The 24,324-nt window shown below is 39.1% G+C and overlaps 1 protein-coding gene across 2 annotated transcripts in view; it reads right to left on the reverse strand.

Moving 5' to 3' along the window:
- The window catches only part of SYNJ2 (synaptojanin 2), a 65,173-nt gene that overhangs the window by 32,981 nt on the left and 7,868 nt on the right, over positions 1-24,324 (reverse strand). Inside the window, exons 2-6 of one of the 2 annotated variants that reach the window (XM_014892743.2) lie at positions 22,632-22,718; positions 14,176-14,446; positions 11,607-11,832; positions 3,292-3,375; positions 1,447-1,508 (exon numbers count right to left, since the gene is read on the reverse strand). In XM_014892743.2, the coding sequence (XP_014748229.2) occupies positions 1,447-1,508; positions 3,292-3,375; positions 11,607-11,832; positions 14,176-14,446; positions 22,632-22,718 (730 nt within the window). Of the gene's footprint in view, positions 1-1,446; positions 1,509-3,291; positions 3,376-11,606; positions 11,833-14,175; positions 14,447-22,631; positions 22,719-24,324 lie in introns of those variants that run through there. The other variant, XM_014892744.2, reaches the window with a different exon arrangement.

The raw sequence follows: 24,324 nt of genomic DNA on the forward strand, positions 1-24,324 counted from the left end.
ACAAGATTACCATCCATTTCTCACATGGTTAAATGTAACAGGCTAAATTAACATCTCACAAAAGCTGTAGCAGGTTGTTAAATTCTAGTGTACTTTTCCATATAAGCAGTCACTTATCCCTTTCCCCTTTTCAAAGGACTGTCTTTTGCAGATCTGTAAGCAGAGATCCCTAAGTTCACCTAACTTACGGGCACAAAGGAAAGAAGGAATAGAGCAAGTTTATCCTTATGTTCACCTTTCTTAGGAGGAAGCTATTCACCAGCTGTATTAGAGTCAGGGCTAAAATGTCTTACAAAATTGTTCCTTCTTGAGGTACTCTCAATTTCATGGACAGTACAAGAAGATGCTGAATAAATTATTGTTTTCTTCTCATGAAATATCTCTGTTGTGGAATGCAAACCTCTAAGGATGGAGCTTCAGGGACACGGGCAGGACAAGTTATCACAGTACCAGATGGCCACAAGACCAAGAGTCTCAAAGCCATTTGAATTCAGTAGGATTTAAGAGCCTTAAAATCTTGGGAAATGTAGGCCAAGAACCTCTGGAGCAAAAAATGCCGTGGTGCATAGTCCCTTTACATTCTGATCCCTGTTTGGGTCTTCAGTGTTGCAAAACCATTAACAGTCAATAATGTCCTGTGTGCTAACAGCTGAGGTAATAAAGCAACCTTACTCAAAATCAACATACAACCTGATCTGCCAAAATGAAACCAAAACAGAAATTAATCACTTGACCTGCACTTACAGGGTGAAAATTTCCCGCAGACCAAATTCTTCACATGCTTTTCAGGCACTGTTCCCATGGATATCAGTAGAAATACACCCTTAGAGGATAGCATTTCTTAGTCAGACATTCCAAAGAATCAAGCTAATGTATGTCTTTTTCTACAGTTTTCAGCTGACAAACAGAGTCTGAATGGTTTAAAAATGTTTACAAACCAGTCTTTGCATAAAATAGAAAGCATCAGCATAATAGCATCATATAACACTGGTCACGGAATAAAGCACTGCTATTTCTGTGTACAAGTAAAACAATGAAGAGAAGACCAAATCCAGAATGGAGTGAAAGCAGTGCTAAATCTTTAGCTACTTCTGTTAGAGTGGAAAAGCACACATATTCTGTGTACTGTAAGGTGTAAACTCACACCTGTTGGCTCACAAAGGTTTGCACAAATCCTTATTTTCCATATCACTCAAGACTTTTAAGCTTTTACAGAAATGAGTTGGAAGACCAAATTAATTCAATTATCACTGAAAACAAGAAGGAAAAAAACACCCAAAAGTGACTAAATTAAGTAAACCAACTTAATAATCTGCCACACCTGGGGGATTTGCCACATCATCTGAGAGATGTTTCACATCTCAAGATTTTCAAGGAAGGCAAAGTTGTGGAACCTTGGATGCATGCCAGGCTGCTGTATTGATGCCAAAGTGGAATGAAACTTACCTGTCAAAGGCAGGTGCATTGGCTTCCAGACCTCTGTTAAGCCTTAAATGGCGGGAACCAACCTAAAATAAAATATTAGAAGACCAAGAAAGAGAAAGATTTCTTACACTGCAAGAGTCCAAAGTCACTAGATGTCTCCCTTTTTCCTTCAGAGAAAAACATTTTTTTAACAGCACCAGACATCTCTAACAGACTCCAACCACCCCCACACATAATATCCTTAACACAAAAGCCCTAGCTTTTATTAGACAACATTTACAATTACAAGTGAAAACACAATTACCATTAAGCAAAGGGATACCTACACATCTTTTTATGGCCAAACAAATCACATCTCTTTGCCAGCTTCCTCTTGCAAATAGCACACACTGCCTCACATGAGTATTCTATGAGCCTAGCATTCTTACTGCCCTTCTTACCTTGGTAGAGAGGGCTGCATTTATGCCAGTTGCATGCATTGTGTATTCTGACTCCTTTCAAAAGTATCAGAACAGTGATTCAAAAACATGAAGGATGAAATTCTGTACCATCAAACTAACAGTTTTTTTGATATAGATATCAACAACAGTAGCCTCAAGTTCCTTTTGAATGGTAGCTATTTTTATGACATTATTACAGAGGGCTTCTTTCCTCTCCAAAAACTACACTCCTAAATATGCATAAGATCATGCATTGTTTCCCATATTTATCATCCTTATTTGTTTTTCATGAGGTTGGTTTCTGTAATTCTTTCTAACACCAGTGCCATTCACACTTAAGGAGGAAGAGTACATAATCTAATCCAGATTAGGCAAAAAAATCCAGGCCTACTAAAAAATAAAAAATTCTGTTTAACTAGAGAGAACCCACTAGCCAAAAATACTTGAGGGAATGCTCAGTGGCTCTGTATTATACATAACAACAGTGCTGGATACAGCTACACCATGGGCAGGACATGCACAATCATACGGACAAACTTGTTTTATAAAAAGAAGCAAGTATTACACTAGACTGTGTTAACAGACAACAGAGACCCTTTAGTAATTTCTTTTTGTGCTAAATCCAGTAAACAGGTTCTTAATGATCAAAATAGTAAATAGGTTCTTTAATGATCAAAAAAAGTATCATGTACCCTTTAAAGTGTCTTTAAAAACCAGTTAGGTAATGTAATTTCTCTACTAACACACATGAACATATGTGCATACTCAGTTGCTTATCCCTCGGTTAAGAGAATGCAGAGTGCACTAGAAAGATTATTTGGGTTTACAACTGTATATAAATTGCAAGTCACAGACCATATGCAACCCACTACATTGGATACAATAATCTCGTGATGAAATCCTACATTTCTGCCTCACAAAAGATCTGATTAGATCATTATCACCGTTTTGACTGAAATCTCAAAAACACACCATCCAGTCATTTAACTTCACTTCAAGGTAGCATGCTCCTATAGAGCACTGGTACCCCTAGATACTCCAATTGTATTGTGGAGGTCATTATCACCGAGTCAACCAGGCATTTCAGAGGAATAGATTATTCCAAATAAAACTGAAAATGTTATAATGATACAGCTACAAACTTCAGTTTATAACATTAGGACACAGTCCCTTACAAACAGTTCCTTGCAGAGGCATTCAAACACACAAAAATTTTAAACTTCAGTCACCTATAGCCATTAGTCTGGCACAGTTCTATTCATCTAAACACACAAAATTTCTTACAAGGTAAACCTAAAATGAAAGAGCTCAGCACTTTCACAGAATTGGCTTTGAAGCTCATTTAAAAAATATCTATTTTATGTTAATTCTAAATTATAAGTAGCAAGACAGAGAAGCAAGGTAGGCTTTCTGAATATTTGTTTACCTGAAGCTTCGTTTGCTCCCAAAACAGTGGAACAGAACCTCTGATCTGCACAAAAGAAGAGACATCATCATCCAAGTAAATTGTCTGCAAAAACAAAATAAAGGAAAGGAATTCCACAGTTAGATCTATCAGCCTGTGGCCCCTTCGTCAGGTGACAGTTAAAGACACTGGACTTAAAGAGTAAAAAAAGTAAACCCTGTATCCACTTACCACTCAGCCTCTTTTCCATAGTCTCGCAGGCAGTGGAACAAAGCACAACGTATTTGCTTTCATGTCATCACAGCAGAGTCAATTCACTTCTCACCAGAAACAAGAGAAAACTTAAAACACCACCACATCTTTCACCCACAATCAAGATGGGTTTGATCTACTGGTGGAGACACTCGGAAAGACCAGGCATATACTCTCCTGCTGTCCCTCTCACAAAACTTAACTGTGCAAAATGTCATAGCTCCTTGTGACTGATGATGGGTAACGTCAGGTGGGGGATAAGCTTATCTCCTGCTGTATTTACCATTTCTTATTTCACTGCGTGCTGTGTCTTGTCAGAGAATCCAAATAAAACTCTGTGAAACCAGTAGCTTTGCCACTCCCATTCAGAGGTACAGTGAAGAGCAATGTGATCTACTTCTTTTCCAGGGGGCTTACAGCCAGAAGTTCCAAATTCTCCACTTCCTTTCCCACCCAGACCTCAAACTCTCCCTTTATGTGTCCTTATGATCATTGTTAACAAGCTGATTTGGGGTCAAATCTATATAAAGACTGATTTCCCCTTTTGCCTTCCCCCGTCCACAGCCCCCAATCAAAGTGTTACATTCTGTTAACTTAGCATGAAAGGTACTATCTTCAGATTCAGTATGACCACAGAGCAACTGTGCAAAGCCCGGCTCACTCCTCTGGCCTATACTTAGCAGTGGAATCCTGGCTGCTCTCCACGGGGGATACATGATACACATCTCTGTTATCTCATGCATGACAATGACTGCTCTGCAGCCCTGGGGAGGAATGGTATCCAGGTTATCCAGGTAGCTGCACTCACCACATTGTATCATTTGGCACAGCTGCTGCCAGCTGGCTAGTGGCTTTGAAAATAGAACAGAACATGAAAATGGATTTCTCTACAGCTTTCAAGTGTTTTGTCTTTTTGAATTTGCCACTAGATGAGGCCAATGGCTGGCTCAGGGAAAGTGCCTAACCTTGACCTCTCATCTTCATAAGCATTAAGTTTTTAGAGCTACAAGTGTGGAAAAAAAAGAAAGAAGTATTTAGATAAAATTGGTGACAAAACATTTACCTAATATTCACCTTATTTCTGCAGAGCACTTAAAACCGTCTCCATTTCACTGAGATGAAAGATTTAAGTGGCTTCATGATGGACACAATGTCAGTGCTAGAAGGATAGCCAGCCCAGACATAGTGCAAAACCATGTTTCGGTATTTTTAACCTCTCACCAAAGCATTAAGAATCCTTTTCTGTTTTTTCTGTTACACTCCATCCTAGCACAACCCCCTGCAAGACAGGGGTTGCTAAGAGAAGCTTTTGTGCAAGGTCTGTGTCACAGTTTGAGTAATGGGACTCTAAAACATGCTCTCTCAGTAAAGTTTTCTGAACATCATTGGCACCTGAGTGCAGGAGTTAATCACCGTGGCAACACACTGGTGCACATTTTCTTTGTACATTTGTGCTCAGAAGAGTTCATTCCTCCTGCAGCTGGACTACAGAGGAATAAGCAGTGCCACCTTCTCCCTCTTTATCACACTCTCCCCTGAGATTGGTCGTGCCAAGATGAGTCAGAGACTTCTATACATTGAATCATCTTTTCAGTCACAGCTATGGACCCAAAGAAGCTCATGCTAAGGTAAAGCAAATGAATAGCACTACTACAGCCTCAGCATTATCCTGACTAATACTAAATGAAGATCAGGACCTGAATCTGAGCCAAAAAAGATTCAGGACTGGCCTACTTACAATTTCGACAACAATCATCACCTTAGCAATTAATGAGTAGAAATGAAACATCTAATGGTGGCAAATACAGACAAAGCTTTACCTGAAGTACATGGTGGCCACTCAAACAGCTTGCTAGAGAGGATGAATTTTCTTTAGTTTTCTGGGAAGATGCTGTTTCCACATCTAACTACAAACCTGACAGCTCAAGTATTTCTTTGACCAGCTCTTCTAGATATCCAGCTGCAAATCTCTAGACCCTCTGATTAACAGATAGTAATTCTAACTCAGTACCTGCGTTTAACATCCGCCTGAGTTACAGTTTAAATGGAAAGTATTTACTCAGTTACAGACCATGAATATATAATCTACCTTCTTCCTGCCAAATATAGAAGAAAAATACTGATCAAACATTTATTTCTGCATTAGCAGATGCTTTATTTCCACTTACTAGTGAGTTAACAGATGTTTGTTGCCAGTACCACTCATATTTTCTGTTCACTGGTTTTGACCCATTATCTCATCTGTTTTCTGCTCTATTAAGCTGTCCATTTGGACAACTGAACAACAACCAAAATATTCAAACTATTTGATCATTCCTGCAACCTAAACAGGATACCTAAACCTTGATGTGATGGGCTAGGGGATCCTGTGTCAAGCTGAGGTCTAATACAGGACTCTCCTATGATGGCAGAGCATTTTAAAGAAATTGACATTTTTTATGTATGTTGCCATATAGCTTTTAGAAATTTGATGAGGTTTTTGAACTGGGAGCACAGCCTCTCCAACACAGCCATTCACAAGAAACTACTGGGTTTTTTTCCTGTTCATTTACGGGGCTCATCATCTTCTTCTCTGGAGCAATTCTCTGGTCTTTCACAATCCTTTCACCTCATTCTCATGACCCAAATGAATCCAAAATTATTTTTTTCCAAGCTGCCAGCAAGTTGGAAAAAGACCTAATATTTTTTTTAATGAGTGGGAGACTCATTAAAATTACTTTTCTGCCAGTCATTCCTTCCTAAACAGACTCTAACCATTTCATTAAACATTATAACTGTGCAAATCTCCCCTCAATTTCAGTAATACCCACTAGCCTTCATTTACCACTCCGAGGAACATGACCCTTCATCCTGATGCTGCCTTTTAGTGTACATGTCTCTTGATCTCACAATATTAGTGGCAACAGACTTAGTATCAGCATACTTGTTAAGCAAGCAGGTTTAAAGACTAAGAGAACTTTCCAGATCAGAAATGGATATAATCTTAGCAGCCACATACACTGTAAGAAACCCTATTTGCTAAAATCTTATATAAGCACTGATAATACATTTATATTGAAATTACACTCATATATAAAAGATTCCAACTCCTTTGCTTATGCATGGCAAGTATAGTTTCTTTTCTCATATGCTTCACAGCCTTGATCAGTTTTTGTCACAATGTCATGTTTTCACATCTGTCCCACTTTTTTGGTTTTCTAGTTTTGACTTTATTACCCTGTCCCCTACCGGAGCCATTTTCCATATTCTAAGGTACTAGACAAAAGATGAACAGTTCTTTAAGAAAAGAAACTTAAAGAAAAGGAAAATGCCTTATGTCCAGAATTTTCCTGTCCACTGTTTTCCTTTTTTCATGGAAAAGAAGATCATACTGTTTTTTCTCCAGAAGTTCAGCAACTATCAGTTACTTTTTGGACAATACCCAGTCATTAGGATTCATACATACTGCTAAATATGTTTTTGTGGAGTCCTATCTCTTCTCTTAGATCCAAAATGACAGTAAGTTGGTGCCTATGTACCCCAGAGAGAATGTTCATTCCTACCAACTCCTCAAAATGCTTGGGGACTACTTCATTAATCTCAGGAGTTCTGGCCATACTACAATCCAATCCAGTCAGCTGCAAGAACTTTCAGACCAGGTCCTCATCAGACAACATTGTAGCAACTGGATAGTGAAATATGTGGAAGACCTATTTGCCTTAACAATAGATTACTTGGCCTCTGGTGGTAGAATTTGCCATATTTTTCTTTCAGCTTCAGTAGTCTTAGACTCTCTTTGTGGTCTCCTTCCCTATCTTGGGACCAAGGGTGATAGTACTGACAGTTCAACAGGATATTTTTCAATATTTCTCTTCTGTTGCGTAGGGCCAGACCTTGCCCCTGCAATCCAAGGATCTTTCCTGGTAAACAAGCTTCATGCACAGGTACTGCTAGAAAGCTTCTGGGTAAGAAACAAATTTCTGTGTCAACCCACTGGTGTTCTAATCCCAGCATGCTGTGTCCATTCATTGCTTGGGAAAATTTATTCACTAATCTCTATCACTCAGCTTCATTAGAAACAAATAATCATCCACTCACAACTTCAAACAGCAAAATTTATTACAGGCTCAAGGGGTACACAGAGACACAGTCCCTGATGAAATGGATACTCGGCTTATTCGTGGATCCCCAGCTCTGCCACACAAAGAGCACGGACAGCAGATGGCCTAAAAACACCTCTCTGTGAGTCCCTTTAGCTCAGACCACGGGACTCAAGGATATATTTGCCAAAATAATCCTTTTTGCCTTGCCTAGGGTCATACTAAAACTTGATCCAGAAAATAAATCAATCACATGATTGCATCCATTCCTCTCCTGGAGAGCTATCCAACACAGTCTAGGAGGTATTGTGAAATAGAGATAATTTTCCTTAATCCATGCCTGACTTTTTTTTCTGAAATTGGAAGAAAAGGATGGTTAATTCAAATTCATGGTATTTCCTTTTAATGCTTTCTCAAGGTTTCAATTTTCTTTACTCAACAATTCCATGAAGGGGAAAAAACTGAAATCATTTGTTTGCCTTTGGTTAATTAGAATTGTTCCTTGTAATCCACACACTAAGATTTTAGCATAACTCTTTGGAGGATAACTGGAAGAAGAGCTGAAATGTAAACAGTAACAGGCACACAAACTAAATGAAGAATCATTTCTAGTTCCTCAAAGTTATCAGAAGAAAATAATTACAAAAATGCAACACAGTCTCAACTTCAAAGGATCACTAGGGGAGGCAGAAAAGGTGAAGGGAAACATTTAAGCTACAACTGAGAAACAGAGACTGATTGAAAAGCTATTTGAGAATTAACTCCAATACTGCGACCACTGCAAGTAGAAAGGACTACTATCCTATCACAAAATATTTGTCAGCAAATCTGAAAGTACACATTGAAGGGATTGTCCTCTGTTCCCTTAATTTTGTTTTTCCTTAAGTGTTTCCTATTTTTTTTCTTCTTTCTTCATAAAGATACAAGCCAAAAGATCAAAAAACTTAAAGATGTACTAGAAGATTTTTTTGGGTGTTTTTTTTGTTTTTTTTTTAAGAAAAAGTGAAGATATTCTACACTTTCCCCCTTCTTCTCAAACACTGAGTCACAGCAGTTAAGTGAGCCCACAAAAAATGACTCATTGCAGAGCTGAAATGCCACAAGGCTAACTCAGCGGGAGACAAAAGCATACCATCTATGTGTAAAAGAGCTGCCTGGAGATAAGATTAATTGTTTCTCCCTCTTCTAAAAATAGAAAAATGTTACAAGCAATTCCTACAAAGAGGGGAAAAGTCCTGCGTTTTCATAATCCTAGGGTGCTATTTATCCATGAAAGCACATAGCCAACATGCCATTATACTGTACAGGCTGCAGCAAATGGAAATAAAATGTTATTCAGCCAAGATATTACCTCACAGGAGATTAGTCAGTCGTTTACTATGAAAGTAGGAGAGAGTTTATTCTTGGACTCTTCCTTCCTAAAGACAAGGGCATGTCAGCTTGAACTGGATCTCCAGCATCCTAGTGGTTAGCCCAACTCTACTTTCTTAGGACATGCAGCTTGGTAAAACTAGTGTTTAGCACCATTAGTAACAGCAACCTTCTTTTCCTTGGTTTTAGAAACCAGACAAAAACACACACCCTTTAAAACTGCAAATTCTTGCTATAATTTTGAACCCACTCAAGCCTTTCACCCTAAAACCATTTCATCCTTGCACTTTTGCTTACCCAGTTGAAAAAAAAACTCAAAAGCCTTCAGTTCTCTCACTTCAGCATTTGACTGAACAGGAAAAAAGCTCAGCAATCCCCATGAAGAGCCTGACCCCGACCCAGCTAAGGGAAGCATCAGCAATCAAGTACTGTTTTACCACTCACCAGGAGCCAATCCTCAGATTTCTGCTGGAATGCAAAGGCCACCTTATTTTTCATGCTAATCATTTGTACCATTATGTAGTCCAGGAATATAACAAAATAAAATGAGTTACTGTTGACCCACCTAGTGAGCAGGAGAGCTCAGAAGTATTTCCCATAATAAGTCAACTGCTAAGTGCAGTGCCACATTGTGAGACTCACTGAAAAAAAGCTGACAATCCTTACTAACATTTTCTCTCCCCACCATTTCAGCAAGAGAACATTCTTCAAATCCTGAGTAACAGGATTAGTGCTTTGCACCAATATTCATAAGAAGATACCCAACTAAAATAGCAGAATGCACCAGGCATCACTTAAAATCTTCTTTCTTCTTTTCCCAGGTTCCAGGGGAAAATTCCACTTTTGGGTAAGCAGACATAGCTCTATCTCCAATGCACTGACAAACTTTCCAGAAAGGTGTAGATGTTGCAAAACTTGACTTGCAATTGCTTTGGAGCAGTGGCACAAAAGATAATTATTAGCAGAGATTTCAGAGGCTGACATTAGAGATCCAAGCACTGCAGGGAAGAGCTTCACATTCAACAAGAAGAATCTGTGGGAGCCTGAACACTAAGTGGAAAACTGTCAGCCTCACTGAAAATGCAAACCAGGAAAAGGAGGGACACGAGCAAAAAATCACCCACATCCTCAGAAAAAATTCTGACCACTGGGCAGAAAGTCACATGTGTAACATTGTGCATGCTTTGAGCACCTCTTGGGAATCAAACCTCACCAGTAGGTTGGGAAACACCAGTCTGCAACTCCTCCAGGCATCCTCCTGACAATCAAAGCACTGTCAAATCTAAGGCAGTTCTACCTTAGTGTCTTTAGGCAGAATCAGGTGAAAAGGTTAAAGCTGTATTACTATGACAACATCTTAGAGGAAATGTGGAAAGTACCCAAACATTTTGGATTTTGGACAAAGAGGTGCCTGAAGGCATGCCTGGCTCATGAAGTGGGATAACAGGAAGGAGCTCACTGGGTGAGAGCTGCTACATTCACACATTGCCATGAGGAAATACTAGTGCTGTCAGCCCACAAAAGTGTAGGCACCTTTGAGAGAGCATCCTTCCTTAGCTATCAAGCACAGGCTTTCAATTTTTTATTTGAGACAGCTCATGATGCCTTCACTGTTTCATGTTCCCCTTATGAGCATCACATAAGCAATCTACTTCCATTATACATGCACCTACATATATAGACATATAAATACACAATATATGCCATATATGCAGCTCTATACATATACCAGAAGATGCTGAAAACAATCAAATTCTAAAAACAAATCCCTGTTCTTTGTTGAAAACTACCAGCCATTTGTCTATTCTCTTTATACAGTGATCCATTTCTGTATGATGGTCCTGACTGCTAGTAATTACTACTTCAGTTCAAAAAGGAAAAGGTGATTGTATTTGAGTAAGAAAGCACTCACTTCAGCTGGCACAGAAGACTTCAGATTCTCCATGGTCCAGTGCTTTTTACTGACTTTCAAGGCAGCAAGCTAAACCATGTGCAATAAAACCAAATGACTCTGTTGTTTTGTTTGGCTGTGTCAATCAAAGGAGCCTGCTGAATGCATTTCAGACACAAAATTTGTCACAGCATCAGCTGGAAATGAGGCTTTTACCACGTATGTAAAAAAACTGTCATACTACCTCACATTGGAGAGAATCCCTCACCAAGCAATGGGGGAATATAAAAGCAGCCTCCTCCAAAATTATTTGAACAGGAATTTGCCTGACTCTGAGAAGATGTTTTTTTTTTAACTTTTTTTACTAGAGAAAGACGATTTGACAGTGGACTTTACTAGACAAAGATGAGGTCCCAGCACCTTTGCTAGACACCATCCTAAATGGTTTGAAAACCCATGTCTACATTTCACTACATTATCAAATGGCCAGACTTTCACACTCAGGAAAAAATTAAAAGTGTTAGTGAAAACCATGTGAATGAAAAAGTCAGAAACAGTGAAAAAGAGCAGATTGCAAAGAAATGCTTAAAGGACAAGAGCAAACAGATCTGCCATGCAATAATATTTTAAATATTCTTGAAAAAAACCCACTTGCTGAGGTCCTTTAATTATGGTTGAAAATTCTGCCCCAATTAAACACGAGTAGACTAAATTATGCAAAGCCATTGGATACATGCACTTACCTGCTCTGTCTCAACAAAGTTAGACACGTGTCCATCATCGTTGACCCCTCGGACGTGGAAGCGGACGCCAGCTCGCTCGCAGCTGATGCGGGAGATGAGGCAGGCTTTTGCCTTCTGGTGGGAAGCATAAACAGTGCGAATGTCCACGACTCCACAGACCACTTTCAGCAGCCAGTCAGAGCAGTTCACCTGGTAGTGTTTGAAGGGCACATGCAATAGCTGGTTCCTGAAAGGTTCAACAACAGACAGACACATTACCGAATAACACAAACAGACAGGCATGAGTGTTTTATGACCCCTTTGCTGCTGTGCCTTATCTCTACCCAAACCCAGGAAATACCAGGAAGAAAGTTCACCCTTGTGAACTACAAGCGAACTAAACATGGTGAATTTTAACCACACAACTACCACCAAGGCACTGTCTTTATATCTTGTACCTGTCTTATAAATTCAGATGCAAATGTCACCTCCTTCAGCTACAGAAATTTATATTTAGCAATCTTTTTCATAAATTACAGTGTTGTTAAGCTAATTACTTTTTTTGTAAGAGTACTGCCTGGATCTTAGTATTTGCCATCACTACAGGATGAACAACTGGTTCAAAATCCACCAGGATTTTCAGAAAAAAAAAATCCAAGCAGAAACTGGATCTGTAAGCCACTGGAGATATTGCAAAAAGTACTACTAAAATGAAGAGGAACATCTGTTCTAACCTTCAAGATCAACAACTCAAGAAACCTGTCGTGTCTAGTTAACAATGATGCTAGTCACTTCTATTATGATGTTCTTCTTTATTTCATGTTTCAAAATGTGCCTTTAGTCACATAGGAGGGCCAGGAAAATATCTTTTATGACCATGCATTGCTCAATAGGGGACCTGTCAAAGATAGTGAAATCCCTAAAGAATTGTTCTTCTAGAGTACAGCATTTACCTGAAAAAGGTGCAAGCCATTATTACATTTTTAATCTAAATATGTAACAGAAAAACAATGTTTCCTGTCTGTTCCACCGCTTTCTCCCAGTTCTACTCACAGAGGAAGTCCTCAAATTCCAGTAGAATTTTTTGTTGTTGTTGCAGTTCATTAAACAGTTCATTGTGTTGCCTATAACTAAGGTCACATTACACTTTTCATTGTATAACTATTTATCTCCTTGTTTGCTTTCCTCAAGCAGCTATTGCTTGGTCTGAAATTTCCCCTATCACCTAATTACCTAAAGATAAATTTTCTTTGAAACATCTTTTTGCCCTTAATGCATTGTTGTCACCATTTTTCCCTGTTCTACAACATATTGGAGAACGGAAACTCTTCAGAATTTACTTCTAGATTAGCCAGAAGCAGCAAAGAAGGAAGTTCAAATATACTTATCTTCGAAGTAGAAAAGTTTCAAAAGACAGTAGAGGGAAAAATAGTTGCTTTAAATGTCGTTTCTTTATTATGGGATATTGCCATCTTAGCAGCCTCATTGTTGGAGTACAACTTATTTCTGCCATGTGTCTCACTTGACAATGCTTGGTGAGCTTTTGGAGAGGCATGCATTATTAGCAAGTATTTATTATATATCTTTCTTCAGTTTTAAACTCAAACCACTAGCTTACCAGTCAAAATCACATCATAGCTGGAAAGATTATTTAGCCTAACTGAACTATTCTCTCATGTTAATTTATCAACCATTATAAACTTTTTTGCTTATTTAATATTCACCTACTTTGGGCCACAAGCCTCACTGCACATTCTAGCAGCACATCCACATTTAACCCTGCTAGTTATTTTCCATCTACATCAAACCTTCACTTATTTCCAGAACAGCTATGCCTCCCACGTGACTATCTTTTTGTTTAAAAAGAAGGGGGCGAGGGGCAGGGGGAGAAGGGTATAGAAATGCAAGCATTATGCCAAAACTTGCAAAGCAAACAAACTGAATTACATCAACCCAGCATTATGTTTTCTCCTTTCCCCTCAACCAACACTTACCACAATACGAGATAATTTTCCTTTGTTTTATAAGCACAAGAAAGTAAAAAGCACAGAACAGTGTATCATGGGAGTTTTCTTTTGTGCAACTTATGTTTGCACTGAGCTGTAAACATATTAATATCCATGTTTTCAACATAAAAACTAGGGCATATTACTGAAACAATAAACTACAGACTTTAAACACATACTTTTGAAAAATAACAGATACTTCAGTGCACATAATGGGATTTACGAACAGTTCAAGCGCAGGTTTCTATTAGATCACTTTAAAGAAAATTATTAAAAAGGACTGCAGGGGAAACTATTCATGACATATAAAGACATGTTCCTGTATTATGAAAAATATATATCTTGTATTTCCCCCTCTGAAGCATAAAATGTCATTTGATAATTGCACTTCACTATCAGATTAATTTTAATTAAACACAAGTTACCATGAATTCATTAAAGCCACCTGTCCTATAAAAGGACATGTCAACGAAATGAAAGGAGATGCACATGAAATGCACATGTTCATTTCCCTCTGAGAATGTGTGACCAATGAGATACAAGTGGGGACAACAGAAGACTCGGGTATAACATACAGTACTAACCAGAAGAAGGAGTTACCAGATTCATAGTTGTTATCACCCTGCTTCTGAGCTCGCACAGTCAGGTCAAAGTTTGAGCCTGCATTAGGCCAGGAGAAATAGAACATCCCAGAGTTCAGTATTTTCTTCAAGGTAGTAACACGCTCATCTTCCTTGGTTTCTTCCTGGAGAGGACAGAAATCTGTTGCAGTGATTTTGTAAACTTCAGCGTCCAGGATTTTTCCCACCGATGTACAGCCTGTCACCAGGACCAGAAAGTGCAGCCGAGTGTTACCTAGAAAGCGACAGACAGTTACAAAAGGATTATTTCCAGGTGGCCACAGCTTCTCATCAGCCCTGTCACACGCAATGCCGACTGAGCTCCAGCACAGGCCAGACAGGGCTCCAGCAGATGCTCCAGCATTTTTGCTTCACAAGAGAACAAACAGGAACAACAGACATGCAGGCCACGTTCTTTACATTTCTGAATTCCTCCTAACTGTAGATAAGTGGCTGCAATTGCACAATATTCCACAACACTTCTCCCTTGACATCCTTTGCTGCACTAGACTGTGTTTTCCCCACTGACGTTATGAAGAGCAATGTGCTTACTATTGGGACACTACTCAAAAAATCGATTTCATCACCCTAGAGAACATACAGCATTCAGATTCCTTACTGGCTTCAGATGAAGCTGGGCATGTTCAGACATTCGTAAAATTTCACTATTACCAGTTCTTGAGATGTTGCTTTTTATCACTAAAGCATGCATATGATTCAATGACAACCTCAGTTATCACTAAAACAATTACAGCTGCCATAACTGTGAAATCATGAAGCAGCTGAACTTCAGGGCCCCAAAACCAAAAGATAAATTTGGAGCTTGAGAACATCACTGTAATCTGATCTCTTGCACACAGAGCCATTTCAACCTCTGCTCATTCTCTCTGAAATTATAATTAAGAAACAGTAGAACAATTTTTCTGAAAATGTTGGTTTTGCTACAAAGAAACTGTTTGATTCACTTAAATTGGCCTGTAATGGAGACAATGTCATCCTAGTCACTCCAGTTACTAAGAAAAGGTGGAATTGAGCCAAGATTTATTAATTTAGCACAGCAGAACCAACAGCTGACCTGCCAAGAGCAAGTTAATTAGCTAAGGGCACAGTAACAATCTGGGACAGTATGGCTTCAGACAGCAAAAGGGAGCACTACTTAGGATCACTTTTCAACCCTCCAGGGTGACCCAGTGTCTGAAAACATACCAGCTCTCACACAACAACTATTCTTTTTCTGAAACACCAGTAGGGGAATCCTTGCTTTCAGATAACAGGCTGGCTATAGAAACTAGAGTTAGGGGTGGTTTTCAGCAGGGCCAGAGTATTTGCGTAGGCACGTGGGACTGGAATGGCAGGACAAGGTGGGAAATTAGATTTTATTCATTCTGTTCTGCTGACTCCAGTTTTGCATAAAGGCCAGTGTAGGTGGTATTTACTAAAAAGCTCTGTTCATCACATTCCTTCCTGTAACAATGCTGTGTTGTGTTCTCCTTCCTGAGTGCTCTCAAGAAGTATGTCTTCTGTGCTTGTGATATCACAGCAGAAGGCTAGAAACATTGACAGTTTATTCCTCCTTTGCACATGACTTTGTGTAATTAAAATGAATAAAGAGTAGGAGACACATCAGTTATCACCACGAGAGTTCACAACTGATGAAATACTGCCTTGCAGCCTCTAGAAAGGGTTAGAAGGTTAGCTGTCTCTCAGGATAGCTAAAAGCTTCTGTGACTTAGTTGAAACCATGTAAAACTGGTCAGCTCAAAGTAAATTTCACTCAGAAGACTTTGGAAGCAATATATAGAAACACTATTAGTATAATAGTGTTAATATCAGTCAGCTTTTTTTTTCACAAAAAAACAGTAGTGAAGGACTTGGAGAGCTGCCTGGGTGTGATGCTGAGACAAAGAGTACAAGCACTTTTCATTGCCTTCAGTGACCTTTTGCTTTCCTAGACGGTTCAGAAGAGATTAAATGAGAAAGTAAACAAAGAGAACAAAAACTTAATACAGGGCTCGTTACCTGTGGTTCTGTCCTTCAAGAAGCTTGTAACCAGTGCAAAAATCACTGGATCTAAACAGAACAATCCTCTAGTTTAAGAAGGTGTTGAGTAGGAATATCTGCCTTACCTAGAAACTTGCTCTTGCTTACCAGAGACTATAAACTCTTTTTACTACCTCCTCCACTCAACTACTCACCCCAAATGGGATACTCATCTACACATTCAAAGGTCCAGCATCTCTACTCCCTTAAATCACTAGCTAATAAGCTCCAAAAAAGTAATCACACCTAAGAAAGTATTGCATTGCCCCTGAAGTATAAGGAGACTGTTTTCCTAAAGCTGTGATTTTTTCTGCCACTGGACAGCAATTCTACACAAAAGAGTCAGAGTTGTTCAGTCTGGAGAAAAGAAGGCTCAAGGAAAACCTTATTACAGCCTTTCAATATTTAAAGGGGGGCCTATAACAAAAGATGGAGAGAGACTTTTCACAAGGCTTGTAGTAATAGGACAAGGGGCAACAGTTTTCCACTGAAAGAGGGCAAGTTTAGATTGAATACAAGGAAGACATCTTTTACAATGAGAGTAGTGAAATAGTGGAAGTTTATCACCCCTGGCAAGTGCTCCAGACCAGGTTGAAAGGTGGCTTCAAGCAACCTGGTCTAGAGGTAGGTGTCCCCATGGTAGGGGCAGCAGAAGTAGATGGTCTATAAAGGTCCCCTCTGACTCAAGCCATTCTACAGTTCCATATACACAGGATTAGTCTCTACAGTATTTCAAATTACAGAGCAACCACCACACACTTTTCATTATACCTTTGAACAGAGACAGGCTGGCAAAGAAGCTCACACTTACAGTCCAGAAAACTGTAGAAAAAGGATGAAAAGAGAGATTTAAGGTATGATAAAGCTAGCCTGCTTTGCCACTTGGTCCTCCCAGGCCACTCTGTGAGCTGAAGTGGCCTTCAGACCAGTTTTAACCTCTCTTACTTGCTTAAATCACTCAGGATATGCTGGGAAACAGACAATGCAGAAACCCTGTAACACCACAGCTCCAGCTTAACACAAATCTCTCTGACAATGTACCTTGGAAAAAAGTCCCAAGCCCCAACCTCCAACAGCATTTTCATTCCAGGTGGTATTTGGACAGTGTTTCTGGGAACCAGCTCTGGGCTATCACTGCACTGTCTGCAGGAGGAAGACTCTTGCCTGATGTGCATGCCCTCTTGGCACAGGGAACAAGCTTATCACAATATCCTATTGACAGTACTCTGTGCCTGTGTCCTGCCCACTTTTATTCACAGCACAGATGTAGCCATGGGGTTCTGAACAGAGGTAATGCTCCTGTCAACCTTTCACCCTTTCAGAACCTCACACAGCAGAATTAATGCTGTCAACACACTGCTCCACTATTAATCTTTTAGTCATCTCTCCATTAAGGTGTAAGAAATTATTCACCACTAAGCTATACAGCTACACACAGAGAAGGCTTTCCCTGTCTTTCCTTCTTTACCAGCAATATCTAGATGAGCCTACAGTTTTAAATTATGACATGAAGATCCTTCAGATTGCAGTTATCTCTTCATGTCAGTTTCACTTGGCACCAACCACCAACCACATTAGCTGTAAGCTATTTACCATATCGCACCTTGGAAAATAAAAAAAACCCTTCCTTTAACTTACACAAGTAGTTTAATGTACAATCCTGATTCATATTAGCCTTTCTAAACTGTACACATAGATGAAAGTGATTTAAGAATGCAAAAACTGCAATTGAAGGTCACAACTGTATAAATGCCCTTCCTGTCCTTGGGATGCAATCTGGAATGTGCAAAAGAAATCTCTGAAATTAAACTTTAGAGCAAGAAGTGAAGCATTCCTAACCGGTCCTGCTTTCTACAGCAACACATCTATGAAAAAGCAAGACCCACATATAGTAACACTAAAGAAAAAAATTATTTCAAAGCTTACGGACCAAACTTTGATCTCAGATAAATGAGTACAAATGTTCATGCATTGTGACCATTTTGCCCTATTACAGCTATCAATCACTACAACAATCTGTAAAGAACATTTGAAGAAATGTAAGGAATGTTTTGGTTACAGTGATATGTGCTGAATGCCCTCTTACTAGGTTGCACAAGAGAGGCAGAGGATGAAGAATATTTAGCACAGAAACAAGACAATAATAATTTCCATCCATTTTTTCAAAAGCTCTTATGAAATCAACTGCCTTTATCCAAGTTGAACAGGAAATGCAGTTCTGGTACGTCACACTGTACAATAATAAGCTGCAGTTTCTGTATTTAACCTGTCTACATGACTCAAAGCAATTGTTTCCCCTGCAGCTTAGGGGATGATTTCAATGTTGCCTATTTTGAGCTACAGTGAAAAGGAGTCAATATTCAATTTTTATTTTGTCCTTCTTAACTGTAACTATTTCACTCAAGACTGCCTTTTCTTTCCAAAATGGATTTTCTCCAACTTTTGCTCTTTCTCCATTCCATCACAGTCATGCCACTGCCTTATGTTTCCTCAGACTTTTTCATCACCACTCCACACATACTCCACTCCATTTTATAGTCCACTAAAAATCAATTTTGCCTTTCATCTGTCTTCAAAAATAGCAACAGAACACAGCAGAGCAGTATATTCTAACCACCTAGCTGAAAATTCCTGAGGATATCTACAGCAGAATTATGAAAAAAGCCAAGACTTTCTAAACTACCATTTTAGTATCAAAGACACTCCTCTTTCTCCTTCTTCTAAATACAATTACATTTTTAGGAAATGTTCCCAAATAATAGAAGACAGATACTTAGCTGTCCTCTTTGCTTTTGAGATGTCTTCCTTTCAACTACACACTGTATAAGTACAAGAGTGAGAGTATATACACAATCAAATGAATTCAGAATGCTTCCCCAAATACAGCAGCTGTATTAAACTAAACAACCTATGTGGAGATGCTGTTAAAATATCCCCTTATGTATGCATCTCTTCCTGACATCATAGTATCTGAAAAAAAACACTGTAAAGCCAGCTCTTTAACACTTTACTTAAGATGTATTTGTCACAGATAGATCTTCTTTGGCAGTAAAATCTTGGCTGAGGTACAGCTCAGAGACACTGTACAATTCATTCTGCTGCCATCCATCTCACAAAAGAAAGCAGAAGAACTTAGTGAGTCATGTTAACAGACATAAGTACATAGAAGTGAATGTTATTACTGGTGGGAAACATTAACTTTGTGAGTCAGTTTCACATATTTCATCTACTTTCTTGTGAAAAGCACGATCTACTTTGGCAGGCATACAATGTGATTTATTTGGATTTCTAAGTAGCGATATTTACAGATTAATTAAAATGTTCAGAGACATCTTTCACGTCTTGGCAAAAAAAATCCCCCTTCTGCTCTACAAATATACTCTTAATATCCCAATGGAATGTATTTTCACAAATACTCTCAGTTAATTTAATACTTATGGTCTGCATATTTCCAGTAGTAAGAAAAAATGCCGATACTCCTGAAAAAAAGTTTATGCAATCAGTGAAGCTCGGTGAAGAGCTAGCCAATCATGCCTTTGTTTGCTGCTGCTAAAATACATTATACAAAAAAGGAAAAAGTTACATTGCATTCCTGTGGTTGTTCGACTCCCCCTGGCTGGACACCAGGAGCCCATCAAAGCTGCTCTGTCACTCCCCTCCTCATCTGGGCAGGGGAGAAAAATAAAAGGAAAGGCTTATGGGTCAAGAAAAGGGCAGGGAGAGATCATTTAGCAGTTATGGGCAAAATAGATTTAACTTCAGGAAATTAGTTTTATTTATCACTAATCAAAACAGAGTAGGACAATGAGCAAAACACCTTCCTACACCCCTCCCTTTTCCCCAGGCTTCATTTGACTCCCAGTTTTCTCTTCCCCAGTGGTACAGGGGGATGGGAAATAGGGGTTGTGATCAGTTCATCACACATCATCTCTACTGCTCCTTACTCCTCATGGGGAGCACTCCTCACACTCTTCCCATGCGCCAGCATGGAGACCCTCCCATGGAAGACAGTCCTCCTTGAACTTCTCTAGCATGACCCCATCCCATGGGCTGCAGTTTTTCACAGACTTTTCCAGCGTGGGTCCCTCATACAGGGTGCAGGTCTTCTGGAACAAACTGTTCCAGGGTGGATCTCCCACAGGGTCACAGGTCCAGCCAGCAAACCTGCTCCGGTGTGGGCTCCTCTCTCCATGGGTCCACAGGTCCTGCCAGGAGCCTGCTCCACTGTGTGCCTCCCAAAGGGTCACAGCCACCTTCAGCCATCCACCTGCTCTGGCGTGGGGTCCTCCATGGGCTGCAGGGGGATCTCTGCTCCACCATGGAGCTCCAGGGGCTGCAGGGGGATCTCTGCTCCACCATGGAGCTCCAGGGACTGCAGGGGAATCTCTGCTCCACCATGGAGCTCCAGGGACTGCAGGGGGATCTCTGCTCCACCATGGAGCTCCAGGGACTGCAGGGGAATCTGAGCTCAGGCACCTGGAGCATCTCCTGCCTCTCCTTCCTCACTGGCCTTGGTGTCTGCAGAGCTGTTTCTCTCACATATTCTAACTCTGCTCTTCTCCAGCTCCAGCTGGGCAGTTTTTTCCCCCCTTCTTAAGTCTGTTATCCCAGAGGCACTACCACTGCTGCTGGAGGGTTCGGTCTTGGCCAGCAGCACATCTGTCTTGGAGCCAGCTGGCATTGGCTCCATTGGGCATAGGGGACGTTTCTGGCAGCTTCTCACAGAAGGCAGCCCTGTAAGCCCCTCCTGCTACCAAAACCTTGCTACACAAACCCAGTACAATTCCTTTGTAGTGCTAATCTTTTATGCAAACAACAGCTAAAGGGATGGAACTCACTTACGTGTAAGATGGAAGGTCTAAACCAATCTATGACAAAAACCTGGGCTACATCTTGAATAGTGAGATAGCAGACATGCATCTTTGCTTTTTTTAAACATGTTCAGAAGCAAAAAATGTTTGCTTACCTTCACTTACCATTACAGCATGACCCACTGACTTTTCACTGAATTTTAACAATCCCTTCCAAAACAAGTCCTGTATCACAACTTGTAATCTAATGCTAGAACAGGGCAGAGGTACAGTGACAAAGCTCAGAAAGGAAAAACCTCACACTTTCAGAGCACTGAACTTAAGCATATGTTGTTCAAGAAGAATTAAGGACATGAGAAAAAGTAAGGCTGAAAATATTTCACACCCCATTTGAAATCATTCACCTTTTAACATGAAGATGAAAATTGGATATATTTGGTTCACACCATACACAAAAACTACCCTTATCTGTAGCTTGAAGAGATTGAATTCAACAGCTACATTCCTTTATTAGACTCATTCATTAGACTACTATGAAGAAAAACAGACCCAAGTGCCAAGAAAAACTAATCACGAGTCCTCCATCTTAAATTACATTAGCAAATTGATATAAATCTCCAGAGAAATGTCTAATTAACTCCACAAGAAACAAAACAAACAAAAAGTCCAGATTCATTTAAAAAGACTAGATGGACCTACAGTTTTAGATTATGACACAAAAATCCTTCAGATTGCAGTTGCCTCTTCAGGTTAATTTCAAGTCATATTTCTCAGGCTGCAAAATGGTAAGGGAGGTATAAAAAGACACAAATTGTATCTACTGGCATAAATATACCAGTGCTCACACCACCACTGCCTTTGGCAGACTCCTTGACCAAGCATCAAGATATATGGAAAAACTTACCATTTCTCCAAGTGAAAATTAGGGCTCATTGTAACAACTCGGGAACAACATGTACAGTACTTTTTTATCTATGCGTCTAAATCATCAGTGATTTTAAAGTACTGTGTAAGGTCCTATTATCTTCAAATCAATCTCTGCAGATCTCTTTTTAAAACATTATAATTTCCATTAACATTCCTGCAGGCAGTGGAATTACAAGTCCTTTGTTAAATCAAAATTCCCAAACTGTACAAAAATTTACATCAATGACAATAAACATTCCTTACTATACTATCTGAAGCCAGAGGCCTTACAGCAAGAACAGGCAATCTGAAGTACTGTACTGTTAGATGATCATGATAATCAGTGTCTAAACATGATCCTTAAAGAAGAGAAGAATTAAGAAGTCATAGCTTGCCTTGGACAAATGTGGTAGGGAAAGAAGAATGGCAATTATCTTCAGGCAGCTAAGAATGTTAGACAAAAAAAATTAAGAAAACATCCATCCATCATTCAGTGATATGGTTTTGGCCCAAAATAGAAAAAGAAACAGATCTTTTCCAGACCGTGCATGACAAAGTGCAAGTAGCTTTCACAATTTAAGGAATTAGACAACTTTAGCCATTTATTGTCATTTAGCATTGTCTGGGCATTTTATAAGCTCAGTCATACAGATGGTGACTTACCACATTTAAGCTGAAGCTCTCCTAAGCAGCCATAAGCATCCATGAGTTTTTCATACTGTCCTTTAATTGCATCCTTTTCTTCTGGAGCTAAGGAACAAAGAGAAAGGCAGGAAACTTAGTTATCCAGTCTTCATAAAAATTTCAGATTGCTATTATTCCTATTGCATAGGAACCAATGCTACCTAGCTTGATTTTTCTCAGTCAATAATACTACAGTACAAAGGTAGGGTTAAAATGTTGTAAAACTATAGAGATCAAAACATGAGGGACAGAAATGCATATCTTCACACACCACCCTTGAAGAAAAAAAGAGCACTCACTTTATTTTCAAATCAACCTGATTGTTAGGAACAATTTTATTCTATGGTACAGATGCCCCATCAGATCCAGAATAAATACATGAGCACATGCAAAATTTATGCTGTTCTAAAATAAGAACAAAAATAACAATCAGTCTTGCCATAGCTAAAATATAATATCTTTTCTTGATGTACAAAAATAGAGAGTTTATACTTCCAGACTCTCAGTCTAATTTCAGACAGAACTGGATTTGTTTAATGCAGGATAACATGATTTCATGTAGACACAACACCAGATGTTGATTTCAAGAGGAATTAAACACATTTTACTGAAGTGAAAATTAGTTAATTAAAGTAAAAAAGGTTCAGATGCTCATGTTATATTTGTGCATTTCTGCAACAAGCAACTTCAATGGGCACACGTTAAATATTATACACTAACTTACATACTAAGCCAGATCACAGATCACACTTGCCACTGGTTACTTTAACATAAAACCAGCACACTTCCTGAATGAGTCTGCATTTTGCATATATTTCCCAATGAGGAGCAAGGTTAATCTCCCAAATGAGGAAAATAGACTGTAACCCTCAAACGTCCTTTTACTTCTTGAACTACAGATAAACAGCAACATAGTTCTTTCAGAGATTTGTTAATAATATGCAATCTTATGCTCCTAATTAACTTCAGCAGTTAAAAAAACCCTGAAACCTCTGGGCATAAAAAGGACAAACTGAACTGCTTGCAATGGATGATAGAAGAGAAAAGAGACAGTTCTCTTTACAAATCTCAAGAGGCAAGGAGCTTAGTGAGAAACACAGAAAATAAATAAATATTCCATATATTGCTGACACTTTGAAGTGAAATGAAGGACAGTTCCTCTTGCAAAATTCTTTAACAGAGGCAACCCCCAAGAGTAATTAAAATATGTTTATCTCAATTTTTGCACTTGTGACAAATAAAGAAAACTTGTTTAATTTTTTCTTAATTTTGTTTTTACTACCATAGTTTCACAATTTACATACTCTACTTTCTTAGAACACTGAAAATCAGTGAGGTAAATCAGGAGAAACTAGCAAAATGTTGATACCACACACACCGGTGAAGCAAAGCATATGCAGCAGACAGAGGATAAAGTTATTTTTATTGGGTAACATAAATCTCTGGACAATAATGATTTAAATACTCAGTAATGGCACATTTTAAGGGCTGAGACTGCAAGCTCAGTTCTCAAGCACTTAAAAAGAAAACAAATTCACAAAACCAGTTTAGATAGACTATAACAGCATTTCAGTCTTTGAAAAATAACCTCCCTGTCAAGACTTTCTTATGTATTAAAAAAAAAAAACAAAAAACGGGTTAAAAAAGGTGATGTTTCACTTTCCATGGCATC

The sequence above is a fragment of the Sturnus vulgaris genome, chromosome 3 (assembly GCF_052056855.1).
Source record: "Sturnus vulgaris isolate bStuVul1 chromosome 3, bStuVul1.hap1, whole genome shotgun sequence".
NCBI classification, from domain to species: Eukaryota; Metazoa; Chordata; class Aves; order Passeriformes; family Sturnidae; genus Sturnus; species Sturnus vulgaris.